This window comes from Blennius ocellaris (genome assembly GCF_963422515.1).
Source record: "Blennius ocellaris genome assembly, chromosome: 5".
NCBI lineage: Eukaryota > Metazoa > Chordata > Actinopteri > Blenniiformes > Blenniidae > Blennius > Blennius ocellaris.
In genome coordinates, this window is record NC_137654.1 from 28,586,193 (window position 1) to 28,599,637 (window position 13,445).

At 45.9% G+C, this 13,445-nt stretch overlaps 1 protein-coding gene across 1 annotated transcript; it reads right to left on the reverse strand.

Moving 5' to 3' along the window:
• Window positions 1–1,624: 1,624 nt before the first annotated feature.
• On the reverse strand, window positions 1,625–10,685 carry ppardb (peroxisome proliferator-activated receptor delta b). Its single transcript, XM_080496566.1, has 8 exons — window positions 10,578–10,685; window positions 7,597–8,010; window positions 7,343–7,494; window positions 7,114–7,252; window positions 6,060–6,262; window positions 3,705–3,911; window positions 3,340–3,583; window positions 1,625–1,951 (listed from the first exon to the last, which is right to left on the reverse strand). Exons 2-8 carry the CDS (start codon window positions 7,946–7,948, stop codon window positions 1,704–1,706), a joined length of 1,545 nt encoding a protein of 514 aa, XP_080352692.1. The 5' UTR covers window positions 7,949–8,010; window positions 10,578–10,685; the 3' UTR covers window positions 1,625–1,703.
• Between the last annotated feature and the right edge of the window lie 2,760 nt (window positions 10,686–13,445).

Genomic DNA, 13,445 nt, shown 5'->3' on the forward strand with positions numbered 1-13,445 from the left:
TCATCGTGCTTATTTTTAATAAAGTTTATCAGTGTGATATTAATAAACTAGATCAGGAAGAAATCATTGACACTTGCAGAGGTAGCTTACATAATTATTATTTGTGTGTATGCCTGTGTGGGGGGGTCATAACCTCTCCTGTTTATCCATCACACCTTGATACTTCAAGCCCAGAGTAGAAAATGCCACAGGAATTAAGGCAGAGAAATAAATGTGTGAAAGCAGATTAGACTGGAATAATGTCACAGGTGATACACTGGAGGTAGATAGGAATCAAGACAGAGTACTTGGGAAGGTGGACTGTGTAGGTCCATTGAAAAAAAAAAAAGCAATAGAAAAAAAAAGTACATTGGAGGGGGGGTAAGTAGTAAACAAGAGATTTTAGGCTCCAGTAAAGTAAGGCTGAGGAATCAGACCAAACGTACCAGAGTAGCGTCGCAGGCCTTTTGTGAATTTTGAATACAAAACGTTGTGGGATATCAAATGCTTGATGACTTTCAGCCGGAAAATATTTCATATTCAACAATTCCGTTGATTCATGAAATTCCTCATTAAGAAAAACATTTTTTTGTTATTGTCGTAGTTGTTTTTTGATCGATGATATATTTGGTACAACTAAAACATAATGCAAACAAAAACCACATACTTAATACATGAAACGAGATGACAAAAAATCCATGTTTTGCCCGTACAAATATGATCAACAAATACAAATAATTAGTAACAATCACAAAAAGAATTAAAACCCTTGGCGTGTTCATGTCTTGTAACGTCGAGACGGAAAAGGAAAGACGAGAGAACGAGAGAACGCGCCGTCCCTTGTGTGTTTATAGTGTCGGCCTTCGCGGGTGGAGCGCGTGTGCGGCGCCGTCCCGACAGAGTTTTAGCGCTCGGGGTCGGATGGCTTTTAAGACGAAAGCAAAAAGGAACCTGGGAGCTCACGTTTATTGACAAAAAAAGAAAAAAAGAAACGCTATTGCACAGACAGTTGCACCATGGGAGCTCGACACTGCTGGAGCCAGCCCAGTTTTGTTCTTTCAACCAAATGATGACGGAGCTGGTGGAGGCGGGAGGAGGTGGAGGAGGAGGAGGAGGAGGAGGGGGAGGGGGAGGGGTGGTGATGATGTAAACAAACACTGATTTGTGCATCTTCAGCTTTGTTGCCTGAAAAGTGTTTACAACTGCTCTCGCAGGGTATAAAACGACTTCGCCTTTCTCTTTGAACGTGAGATACTTTCCTGAATACAGAGCGGAGGTGGAGGAGGAGGAGCTCTCTCTCTCTCGCTCGCCCTCTCTCTCTCTCTCTCTCTCTCTCTCCCTGGACACACCTCTATGGGGTGAGCTTTGCTATGAGAGAGTGAAACAGGAGCAGCCGTGGTGCGAAAACATATCATTCTTCTTGTTAAGTGACCGTTGTGGGAAAACCGAGACTTGCAGCAAATGATTCCAGATGCTCATCGCATTCACTCACACACACACACACTCGCTCACGCGCGCGCACACACACACACACACACACACTACTGTGGAGACCGATTGTGTTAGCCCTACCAGGTGAAGTAGCCTCATCTGCACTCTAGAAACCATGCCCACTCGTGGACCAGTGCTTGAACTGAATGCAGTGTTTTTGTTATAAATTCAGTCTGTAACAGTATTGCTAAAAAAAACAAAAACAACAAAAAAAAAAAAACAGTCCGGTGCTGCTAATACATGTCTTTGTAGATCTCCTGTAGCAGAGGGTGGAGCGAGGTCTCCGACTCAGTCTTTTTGATCTTCTGGACGAGCTGAGCGTTCTCCGTGACCAGCTGACGGAGGTCGGCCATCTTCTGGAGCAGCTTGGGGAAGAGGTAGACGGAGTCAGAGTGGTTGGCCTGGAGGTGGAGGTCCAGCGCCTGGAGGATGCTGTCCTGGCTCTGCTCCACCTGCTTCACGTTGATCAGCCCGGGACGATCTGCGGAGGCAGACACACACACACACACACACATACACATCACGAGGGGGAAAACACGTTGCGTCGGCATTTTCGTTTCTGGTATTTCCTCCTCCGCGTTATTAAGAGCTGCAATGAGCACGACCAGCCTATAGGTGGCGACTTTAAGGAGACACATGAAGCCATGCTAGCCAATCAGAATCCTGGAGAAAAAAAAACCCTCACGAAAACAAAGAATTGTGTGAATTACTTCCTGTTCCTTCAGCGGGAGTCGTTTGTTTAGAACGACAGAGAAGTGGAGGTCTACATAGATGTGAAATACGAGATAATATTGACTGGGAAGCGCGTCGATCATATGGATTGGATGAAATGACCCTTTGGAGGCAAACATTATTGTCCATCTACTTGCAAAATATATATATATATATACGGAAGAACAATTTAGTAGCAGTATTATCATCAGGATGTTGACAATAATACAGATATAAAAACAAGACCGGAGCCCAGATTGTCGATTAATAGCCATACCGTCATCTTTCAGTCTCTGCATCAATTATTCTTTACGACAATATTAACAAACACCATATATGAAACCGGGACTGACGGATGGAATCATCAAGATAAAACTATTAAATCCTTTACATTGTTGCTGTGACTGCGGCTCAAAGTTACTGAAGGTGTGACAGACCACAAGTTTGACCACAAGAAGAGTCAGACACACTCTCTGGAAGTGATATTGATATAAATGGTGGTACATTCTGGGCCTACAAAGGGAAGCAGAGGTCATTGAGAGCACAACTACTCCAGACTTGTTTCTTTTTTTTTTTTTGGAATCGCCGATACGACTTCTTACTTACTGTTCCTGTGCGCAAAACCCAGTGTGAATCCTATTCAGAGCGAAGGCTAACGTGTTCTCACAGGCCACAGCTGGATAAACAGTTTACAGTGAGATCTTAAATGTTCCTCACGTCGTCCGGAGAGGAAACCCCCCCCCCCCCCCCCGTTGTGATACAGTGGGCTTGTTGTGTCTCTGCAGATACACCATTTTGAAAACGTCCTCCCACAAACGTTTGGCTTAATTTACACAGGTTGACTGTGATTGGATCATTCGATCATGCGCAGTTTGTGATCAGTGTTTGAGCCTGCAGACGGCGGCGCAGGGTTTAATTTGCGTTCTGCAGCTGAGCGGTTCCTGCATGATCCTCTCAGCAAATCTAAAGAGAGCTTTTCCTTTTCCCTCATGTTGAATTGTGAGACTTATTTGAACTTTATTTGAATAAAAAAAAAAAAAAGACAATAAAAGGCTTTGTCGTAACTGACATATAAATAAAGTTGAACAGTATGAAAAACTGTCGTTTTCTTTAGAGAAAGTCTTCAAGCCAGTGAAACGGGGAACCGCCGGGTCTCACCTCCACACAGAATAATGGCGGCGACAAACAGGGCCAGGTCGCTGTCGTCCAGCTCCAGAGCGTTGAACTTCACGGCGAACTCGAACTTTGGCTCCATGATCTCGCTGAAGGGCTTCCTCAGGCTGCGCAGGAACTCCCGGGTCACAAAGCCTTTGCCGTTGGCCACCAACAGTCCGTCTTTGTTCATGAGAGACGGCAACATGGCAAAAATAGCCTCGTGGACGCCATACTTCAGCAGAGTCACCTGCGTGGAGCACGCACACACACACACACACACACACACACATGCAGTTGCCATTGAGCGCTTTTCTGGGCGGCTATTAAAGAAAAACGGTGGTTTTGGAGCGGAGGCGGCGCCGGCTGACCTGGTCGTTAAGGAAGAGGTCCACAAACCCCGGAATGCTCTTGGCAAACTCGGTGAGTTCCCGTACGGTCTCCACCGTCGTGCACTGGCAGCGGTAGAACACGTGAACCCCGATCTCCTTGGTCAGCGGGGCGCCGGGAAGCAGCTGGCTCCACACCAGGCCGCTCTCCGCCTGCCAGAGCGAGTCCACGTCGTAGATCACAAACGGCTGAGGAGACGACGACGAGCGGGTCGAGAGAGAGAGAGAGAGAGAGAGAGAGAGAGAGAGAGAGAGAGAGAGAGAGAGATTTCTTTATGTTGTTCATTTACAATGACCTCACCCTAAACCAGGGGTGTCCAACATGCGAACTGGCCCGCCAGAGCATCTAATCCGGCCCGCCATGTGATTTTTTTTTTTAAGTATAAATATGAAAACTGACAGAGGCTGATCTAAAAACACTAGATTGGTAAAAATGACATTCAAAACCGCCCTTGGTTAGAATTAATTAACGCAATCTGTGGAAGGTCACACAACATAACACCTTTCACAATAAAGGTGTCCAATTTATGTGAAATGATACTTTAGACACGTAAACTCAAAACAATTTCCAGATGATGACAAATTGTTTTAATCCTGAATATAAATATGATATCCAGATACAGGTGACTGAGGGTTGGTTTTTTTTGCAAATATAATAATATCTGATTAACTTTAATATGTAAATTTCAGAATAGACTGGCAAATTCTTGCAGTTACAAAAGGATCAAAAGAAGGAAAGACTTTAACATTTGTCCATATCTGCAGTTTAATATGTTGTTTAACTTGTTGGGCCTCCAGAGGTCAGGTTAGGGTGGATGTGGCCCCTCAACTGAAATGACTTTGACACCCCTGCCCTAAACCAACGTACATATAGTCTCTATATACACACACATATAGATCTCCTTTGATGAGAATATAAATAAATTCATCCAATTCCGTAGCTTATGGAAATATATTCTGAGAAAATAGATCTATAGTCAAATAGAACCACACCCCTCATGCATTTAATGAACATGAAAAAGGGGTAGGAAGAAGTGAAACTTATCAAGCGCGACCACTGAGGTGTATTTATAATCTTTCTGTATTTAAAAGGGTGAATTTCGTTTGCCATCATGACCGGAGCAGATCTTTCAGGACGTGGCAGGAGAGAGACCCGCAGGCTGCTTCTCTCGATTCTATTCAGCCTTTAAAAAAAAAAAAAAAAAATGTTTCCAGTCGCGGAGAGTTGAGGCTGATCGATTCCTTCAGAACGAGACGGTTATTATCTGCCAGAACCGGTACGACACGTTGGGTTTAAGGTGTGATTGAAGACGTTGCCATCTGATCTTCGGTGCCAACGTGGCGGCTCTCGGGCCGGTCTGCTGCTTTTAATAGTGAAAAACATGTACGGACACATAATATGTACCATTTCTCACCACATAAATGCCAGCGTTTTCCTTGCTACTGGCAATAACCCTGTATCGAGCGACGCGGCTCAGCTGACTTGAACAAAACCAACCAAACATTGGAAGAAGCGCGACGATTAAAAAAAAATAAAAGCCTGTTGAGAGACGAAAAACGGCGTGAAAATGTTGTTAGGGGAGATCAATCATGTGACCATACCGGAGCCGATCACAGCTGAACATGGACCACAGTCATGACTACGAGGAACTTCCACACAGAAACACTACCGACTGGGAGTGGGCGGAAAAAAAGACAAATAAATAAATCGATTTAATTGTATTTGAAGCTAAAAAACGATTTTTATTTTGGAAATTCTAATATTTTTGGGGCATTTTTTGCGTTCTGTTCCACCATTCCTCATGGGTTCTCGTAGTTGCTGTTGCTTAAACCTGGGTTGAAGCTTGAATTAGTTGAATGACGGAGCCTCGTTTCCTTTTTATTTTGGGATCGTTTATACGCATTTTAACTCCCGAGGACAATCACAGCAAGGCAGGTGCACTTTTTTACAATAACTCTGATGTCATAAAATGCAAACAAAAATCGAATTGCAACTCAAATTTTTCATTAAAAGACAAACATACTCCCCCTCCCCCCCCGGCCAAACTGACGAATCCTGTTGCAAACTGAAGCCTGACACCAAGTCTGATCACATCTTTCACAGGAGCACAATCGCAGGCCGGTAAAGAGGCTTTAGAACAAAAGAGGGGCGGAAAAGATTTGTAATTTCAAACTTTTTGCCATCTGCTCACGCCAGCTTTACAGGTCAAAGGGTCACAGTCGCATCACTCTGACCACAGACGGAACGACACACGGCAGCAACATGCATTGTGTACAAACAATAAAAAACAAGGGGGGGGGGGGGCAGTATGAATGAATATGACCGGTGTTACATACCGAGGTGCTGCTGGTTTTGCCGGTCAGGATGCTGCGGGCCCTCTTCTTGGTCATGATGAGGTTCTTCAGGTAGGCTGTGTTGACTTGTTTGGCCAGGGTCTTGAGGTCCGAGCCCCCCGGCTTGCTGAGGTTCAGCTCCTCGGCGAGCAGGCCCGCCACCAGCTTCTTCCTCTCCGCCTCAGGCATGCGTCCGTATCGGATCGCTGGACAAACACACACATACACATACATTCACCCACGCTGCTCTCATGGATCCTCCCAATAACAAACGGTGGACCTTCAACAACGCGGCAGCTAACTATCCACTCGCTCCTTCTTACACATTATGTAAAACATCTGAAAGGAGATTAGGAAGGATTTGGAGTGAAGGAGCGCATTTGTTGTTCAGCTGCAATGAAATTCTTCTATCACGAACACGAAACACGACGTCGGTCTTCCGCTGCTTGGATTCAAAGTTTCACGGCACCAGACCCCGTTTCAAGTGAACACGCATCGTTTTTTGTTTTTGTGTCTCAAAAAAGTTGCGCTTTTTACACTGAAACATTTTGAAAACGATGCCCGTTTACACTGAAATGACAGAAACGTTGCAAATGATGTAGTTAGCAGGTTGGCCCACTAGTGGGTGCTGTTTGTTTTTGTAATGAAACCACACACACACACACACACACACACACACACACACACACACACACACACACACACACACACACACACACACACACACACACACACACACACACACACACACACACACACACACACACACACACACACACACACACACACACACACGCAGAAAACAATACGCTAAAAACAATAAAACTAACCAATCCAGGGACAATATGGACTGAGCGTCATGACACTCCAGAGGCAAATGTTGTCCGTCTACTGAGCATGTGCAGAAGAACTCTTTACGGCATTTGCAGTCGCAGCCATTTTCACTGCGTCGGAGCACCGTCATCAACAGTTTTGTGTTCACTTGAAAACGTTTCTTAAAGTACCACAGTAATGATGTTTAAAAAAAAAAAAAAAAAAAAAGGATTCCCTCTCTCACCATCGTGGGACATTCCCAAAGACAGGCACTTCTGGAAGCGACAATATTGGCACTTGTTGCGATTCTTCTTCTGAATCTTGCAGGAGCGCTCGCAGCGCTCGTATTCCAGTTTCATCCGTACGGTCCGCCGGAAGAAGCCCTGAGGGGACAAAACCAACGCGCCGACTCAGCGAACAGTGTCTTCCGACGTTCGGCTCGGTGGGGGGGGACGGGGACGAAATGGCCTTACCTTGCAACCTTCACACGCGTGCACGCCGTAGTGGAAGCCGGAGGCCTTGTCGCCGCAGACCTTGCACTCCACGCTGATCCCGGAGGCGGCGTTGTCTTCTCGGCCGAGACGCAGCTGCTCCGACAGCGAGGGCGACGAGGTGTGGGACAGGTCTGCGGGTTGAAATGCGTCGATGTTGAAAAGCACATTTTTGGACACGGCGCCGCAGTGTCGCGAGATTTCCGCGCGCGGTGTGAGGGGGGGAGGGGACTCACCGGTGTAGCTGGACGACGCGCTGCTGACCTGCTTGCTGTGATTGTCCTCCTGCTCGTCGTCCCCCTTCCGTCTTTTCTTCTGGTCCCCTTTCGGGTCGGCGGAGGCGGGCGCCGCCGCCGCCGCCGTCGCCTCCCTCTCCTCCTCGTCCTCGCTCTCCCTGGACTTTAACTCGTGCAGGTCCGCCGACTCCGAGACGCTCGTCCCGCCGCAGCTGTCCGAGCCGCCGGACTCGCCGCCCGGTGGGGGGGGCGTCCACCTCACGTCGGCGCCGTCCTCCCGCGGGGATTTGGGCTTGCAGACGCCATTCACCCGGTCGGGCTGCTCCGCGGCCGCTTGCTGACGCCCGTCCATGGTTCCTGTTGAAGCCGACTCAGCGTCTCATCTTCCGTCACGTCGCGACCATCGCTCCGCCGCTTCAACACACAACGAAAACCACAGACAATTTCAACATAAAGCCAAAGCGAAAAGTCCAAAACGGTTCTCCTATAGCTGTTGCATTATGTTTAGTTTGTTTTTACTCTATATTTACAAATATGTCTGTTTTTGTTTGAAATTATTTTACAATTCGCTTGCTGTGGTTTGGCCGGATCGGAGCACGTCCTTACATTTGACACCCCTGGTCCAACCACACCTCACTGGACCCAGCAGGTGAGCAGGTGAACAATACAACTCACACCCGTCATAACATCCACACGTAAAAGTCAGTTATTCATAAACTGTAGTAAAAGAAAAAAAACAAAGCACACACACACTGAGGTTATTCAGCATCAAGTCTATACACGCTGCTTCGCACTCGTACACTTGGTGACCCTCGGCGGTTTGTGTGTTTATTTAGGCGCTCTGCAGTCAGTTGGTTCAAACTGGTGTTGTTTGAGCTGCCAGAGAATGTCCTTGGTAGTAATAGGATTACGACATGATATACACATGTCGTCACGCCTGGATTACCCACGAAGCGGGTGGAACGGACAGGCAGGGGGCTCTGCACCCTTAAGACCCCCCCAATGCCTCTGTTTTGAAGCAAACTGGTAATATCTTCTTCCCCAGTAGCTCCGGGGGGGGGGGGGGGGGGGGGGGGGGCCTTTGTTTGAGTTTGACAAACTCAGATGTGTACATGATAAACAGAAGCAAAAGACGACACTTTCTACAATCCGGAGCAGATTTTGGAAACCCTGCTTTTGTTTTGTTAGCGAATCTCCGCGTGTCCGCTAAGTGTTTGGTTTCACATCGCTGTAATGCTTTGGAAAAGCTGAGAGACGATCCGCGGCCTGTCTCAGAATCCGTGGAAACCGTTTCCGTGGGGCGAAATTGTGTTGGGATGAACCGTCGTCGACGGCGGAACGCCTGCAGGAAAAAAAGCCATGTCGGCACAGGGAGAGCATGGGGAACTGGAGAAGACAAGAACGGCGTGTTGAAGACGTTGTCATCCGGTCAGGCTTGTCGGGGAAATGACGCACGGACACGTCTAATTGACGTGGCTCAAATTGGCTTGATAATAACGGGAGATCGGAGCAAAAGCATCAACGCCATGCGTACGAAATGACATTAAAGCGAAGGTAAACATCACCGACGTTGATTTGAAATCTCTTTATCGGGGATGTCAAACACATTTTAGTTCAGGGGCTCAATTTTATCTCGACTGGGCTGAACTGGTTAAAAAAAAAAAAACAGCCATAATAACTTTAAATTCAAACATTAAAGTTTTTCTTTGTTGTGCCGCAGAGTATACGTGCTGAAAGGGGTTCGTTCACACGACATTCGTGCTCAGAGCCACTGAAAACACAACTTTTTGATAACGGGCCCCCAGGAGGACGTTAACAATAATGCTCCACGGCAGAGCGCACGTTTCTGGAAATGCTCGGGTTGCGGAAAACGCGGCTACTACGCACGCCACGCCACGGCGGGAGTCAACGGTTCTGCATAGTCGTGATGGAGGTGGACAATAACAACAATGGCGGCCTCCAGGGTGTCATGACTCCCCAGTCCGTATTTCTTTCTCCTGGGACTTTGTAGTTTTATAGTTGACAGTCACGCGTCATCGCAATCCAACTTCGTCGTCTCGCCATTGGCAATGTTTATATATATATAAAAAAAAAAAACAATCAATGTTTTCTTTGCAAATACTACAATTGATGAGTCAGGCTTTAGCCCTCTGGCCTTATGTTTCACACCACTCAGAGTGTCTTAGAGCAACAACAAAAAAGCAATCTCACTGTAAATATGCAGCCTTGATGATGGTTAAAGGTGTAAAGTTTGCAGTGAGGCTTTTGGGACTTCTGTATTCTTGGGCTGCATGGTGAGGCTGCACGTGGGGGGGTTGCAGGAACAGCCATGCATGCACTGTGTACACACTGAGCAGTGTTGATCGCTGCAGCAGGGACTAGGGGAGAGGGCTTTGGGGGTGGGGGTGGATGATTTTTTTTCTTCTTCTTCTCTTTCTTTTTTAACCAGGAGCCCTCTAGTGGATTAATCACGAATGTAGCTTGACAAACATCTATTTTTTTTCTTGTACAAACGCTAGCGCGTGAGGACGTTGTCTCTCCCCGCCTTTCAAAAGAGGTTAAAAGTCGAACCACGGCCCGCATCATTGTTTGGAGGAATAAAAGCTTAAAAAGGCGAGGAGTGCTGGGACTTGTGACAACCTGTCACACTGGTTCTCGGAAACCTCCACGAGCAACTCCTGTGAACTGTGTCGAGTCACTGACAGGACTGCAACTGGACACTGTCGCCGCGGGGGGGGGAACACACCAACTTTCCCCGAAAAAAACAAATGAAAACGGTGTTTTAAGTTCGGAGGCCGGGGTCCGTCGAAATGAGAGTGGACCCGGGGAGCTAAGTTAGCCAGTTAGCTTCCCCCCTCCCTCCCTCCACACTAACCTTGACGTAAACTAGTGCCAGCTAGCCGTTAGCACCGCGGCTAATGACCCACATTTCGCGTGCGAGCCTCCAAAGTGCGCAAGCGGGCTGAGCCGCGCGAGCTTACCTCCTCCAGTGGCGCCGCTCCGCGAGACGTTTACGACAAACAAGGGGGGGAAACAAACAGTCCCGGTATCGATCCGCCGCTGACAAGTAGTTTGAAGTCCCCCTTCCCTCCGTCCCTCCCTCCCTCCCCTATCCTCCCCCAGCGGGAGTTAGCCTGCTCGGCTAACGTCAGAGCGATTAGGAACTAACAAGTAACTTGTATCCCCGGGGCCTGACAGAGCCGAGCCGAGCCGAGGAGAGCCGAACCGGGCAGGACAGCGGAGCCGAGTCGGAGAGGACGCCTCTGACGGCCGCCACATCACATGCAAATCAGCGCCAGCTAACGGGTAATCCCTCCCCGACCGTCGCTGGCTTTGCTTTGCTCCGCTCGGACTCCCCCTCTCTCCTCTCCTCCTCCTCCTCCTCCTCCTCCTCTTCGTCACATGCCGGGACACAGCGCCCCCCCCTTCACCCCCCCCAAACCAAGCAGCCGCACGCCGCACACATCCGACCGGAGTCAAGGTCTCACTTTAGTTGTTTTTCCACTTTTTATTCTGGTGATCCTGGAAGTTCCGAGTGACGTTGACCCCGTGTGCACGCAGCAAAAACAAAAACATCCCCCCATAGCCAGTCAGTCTGATCCATTCAACTTCACGCTTTCTTTTATTAATGTGTTGAATCTTATGCAGTAAAACAGTCAAAATGCCTTTCAGATACACTACATTTAATTACAAGCTATGTGCGATGGTGGCAAAGCAGGTTATTTCCTTTGTATAAACAGTTAAAGTCAGGCTCCCAAACAGCCATGAAGAGATGTGCAGTTTGAAAACAATCAAGAGATATGAGAGTACAAAAATCCAAAACATTTACTGGATGAGCAAAATGACGCACATATACTTGTCAAGGTTAATGTCATACGGAGAAAACTAAATTAAAAAAGATACAGTAATTGAAAGGAACACAAGTCAACCTCACTCTATATTAAATGGACAAAACCACACTTATAGAGAAGTGAAATAAAAGAAATAGACATAAAAGAGTCAGGATATGATGCAAAATATCGACTAAGATTGTCCTTGAAATCCTGCTGAGGGAAGAATGACACAATTAAATATCATACGTAACATAAAGAGGAGAAAACAGCTAAATAAAAGACATAAACAAATTTAAAAGGAACACAAAACATGTACAAAATGGCCAAAACCACACTGATAGAGGAATTTAACAACCTAAATGGACCTAAAAGATAAACTAAATAACCTAAAAGAATCAGAACAAGACATGAAGCATCTATAAAGACGCAATAAACAACCAAGAAGTGATTTCAACCTGTCAGAATAACACGTGAAGAAACTAGAGCATAGAAAATAGGATAAGTGACACTCAACTAGTTGTTAAAGTTAATCTCAAACTGAGAAAACGGGTACAAGAAAACAATCAAATCAACCTAAACATTTGCCTAATGAGCAAAATCACAGCTAAGAGGAATTACATAACCCAATAGAGACCTAAAAGAATCAGGGCATGACACAAAACGTCAACAAAGATGCAACAAAACCGAGAAGTTTATTCAAAATCATCAGAATAACACACAAATGTACTGGCAGAGCGAGACACAAGGACACCGGCGGCTTCCGAAAAAATAGTCCCAAAACCACCGCACAGACACATCACCCATGCAAACGTACAATATAACAACCATAAGACACAGACCAACTAAAATATATATTAAATGGGCTCAATGAGACGTTGGAACAACCACAGAAGGACTTTAAAGGACACAACCAGGAAGTGATCCAAACCCACCAAAAGAGAGACACAAAACACCCAAACCCATTCATAAAGTCACAACTGATACTCAGAACAAGCTGAGGTGAGATAAAACAGAAACGGACATAAAACAACTTAAAAAAAAAAAAAGACCAGGAATCTTCTGCAAATAGATGAGAAACTACCAGAATGAAACAGCAGGTCAGGTCCTGTCGCCTTATAATCCTTTGTTTTGACGATCTGATCTTTTTATGGACTTTTTAATCAACTTTCACACTGTTTTGTTTAGATATATATTTGGTACCGTCAGTCTTGACGCAAAACTAGATTAATCACTAGATTATTTTTGATTTCGTGAAACATCCACTAAAGAAAAAACAAATTCAATCTTTCTGGTTATTTATTTGTATATTGAATCATTTGTATATTCATTTATTTTTACATTATGCGTGTGGCATGTCCGAAAAAGGGGCAGGAAGAATCCTACCCGTTTACATCTTTATCCTTGCAAATCACACAAATAGATTTATGAATATCTTTTTTTTTCTCCTAATTTACATCAATTCTATCCTACCCTGCATACAAATAACAAAAACTGTGATAATTTATACAGACAGATTGTTTCTCTTCCACCCATCCATCAACAGTGCTTCACTATTACCCCACAACCTTTTGCTCTCATGATATAAAACGTGTATTATAAAAAAGTATAAGAAAGTGAGAAGCTGGTGTGTCATTCCAATGTGGCTTTTGGTGAATGTGTTGGTTCTCTGGCCCCGCGTGCAGTTTGCACATTTTGACAGGGGATGTCTCTGTTGACTCGTTCTTTTCAATCGGTGGAACATCCGTCGACTTCTCGTCTCGCCGAGGAGGCGGAGCGGATGTGCAGCTTTCTAGTTCAGCGGTTGCAGGCGCCAACTCCTTTCATCCTGTGACATTTTGTACCGAACCTGATTTACACAAAAAAAAAAACCCTCCTTTAAGCTTTCAACTGAACCGTCTGGATTTTATTTTGTATTTTATTTAACAGAATTATGAAAGAGACAAGGTGTTTGACTTGTATGTTGCACATAATTCAACACATGGTTCAGCTCACTCTTTTTTTTTTTAAATTTTATTT

Excerpts from the sequence above, each read along its gene's own strand:
- ppardb (XM_080496566.1), bottom strand. The coding sequence starts at position 7,948 with ATGGACGGGCGTCAGCAAGCGGCCGCGGAGCAGCCCGACCGGGTGAAT. Across the intron at positions 7,495-7,596 it reads CGCGTCGTCCAGCTACACCG|ACCTGTCCCACACCTCGTCG; the intron begins GTGAGTCCCCTC and ends TTCAACCCGCAG. Across the intron at positions 7,253-7,342 it reads ACGCGTGTGAAGGTTGCAAG|GGCTTCTTCCGGCGGACCGT; the intron begins GTAAGGCCATTT and ends TTGTCCCCTCAG.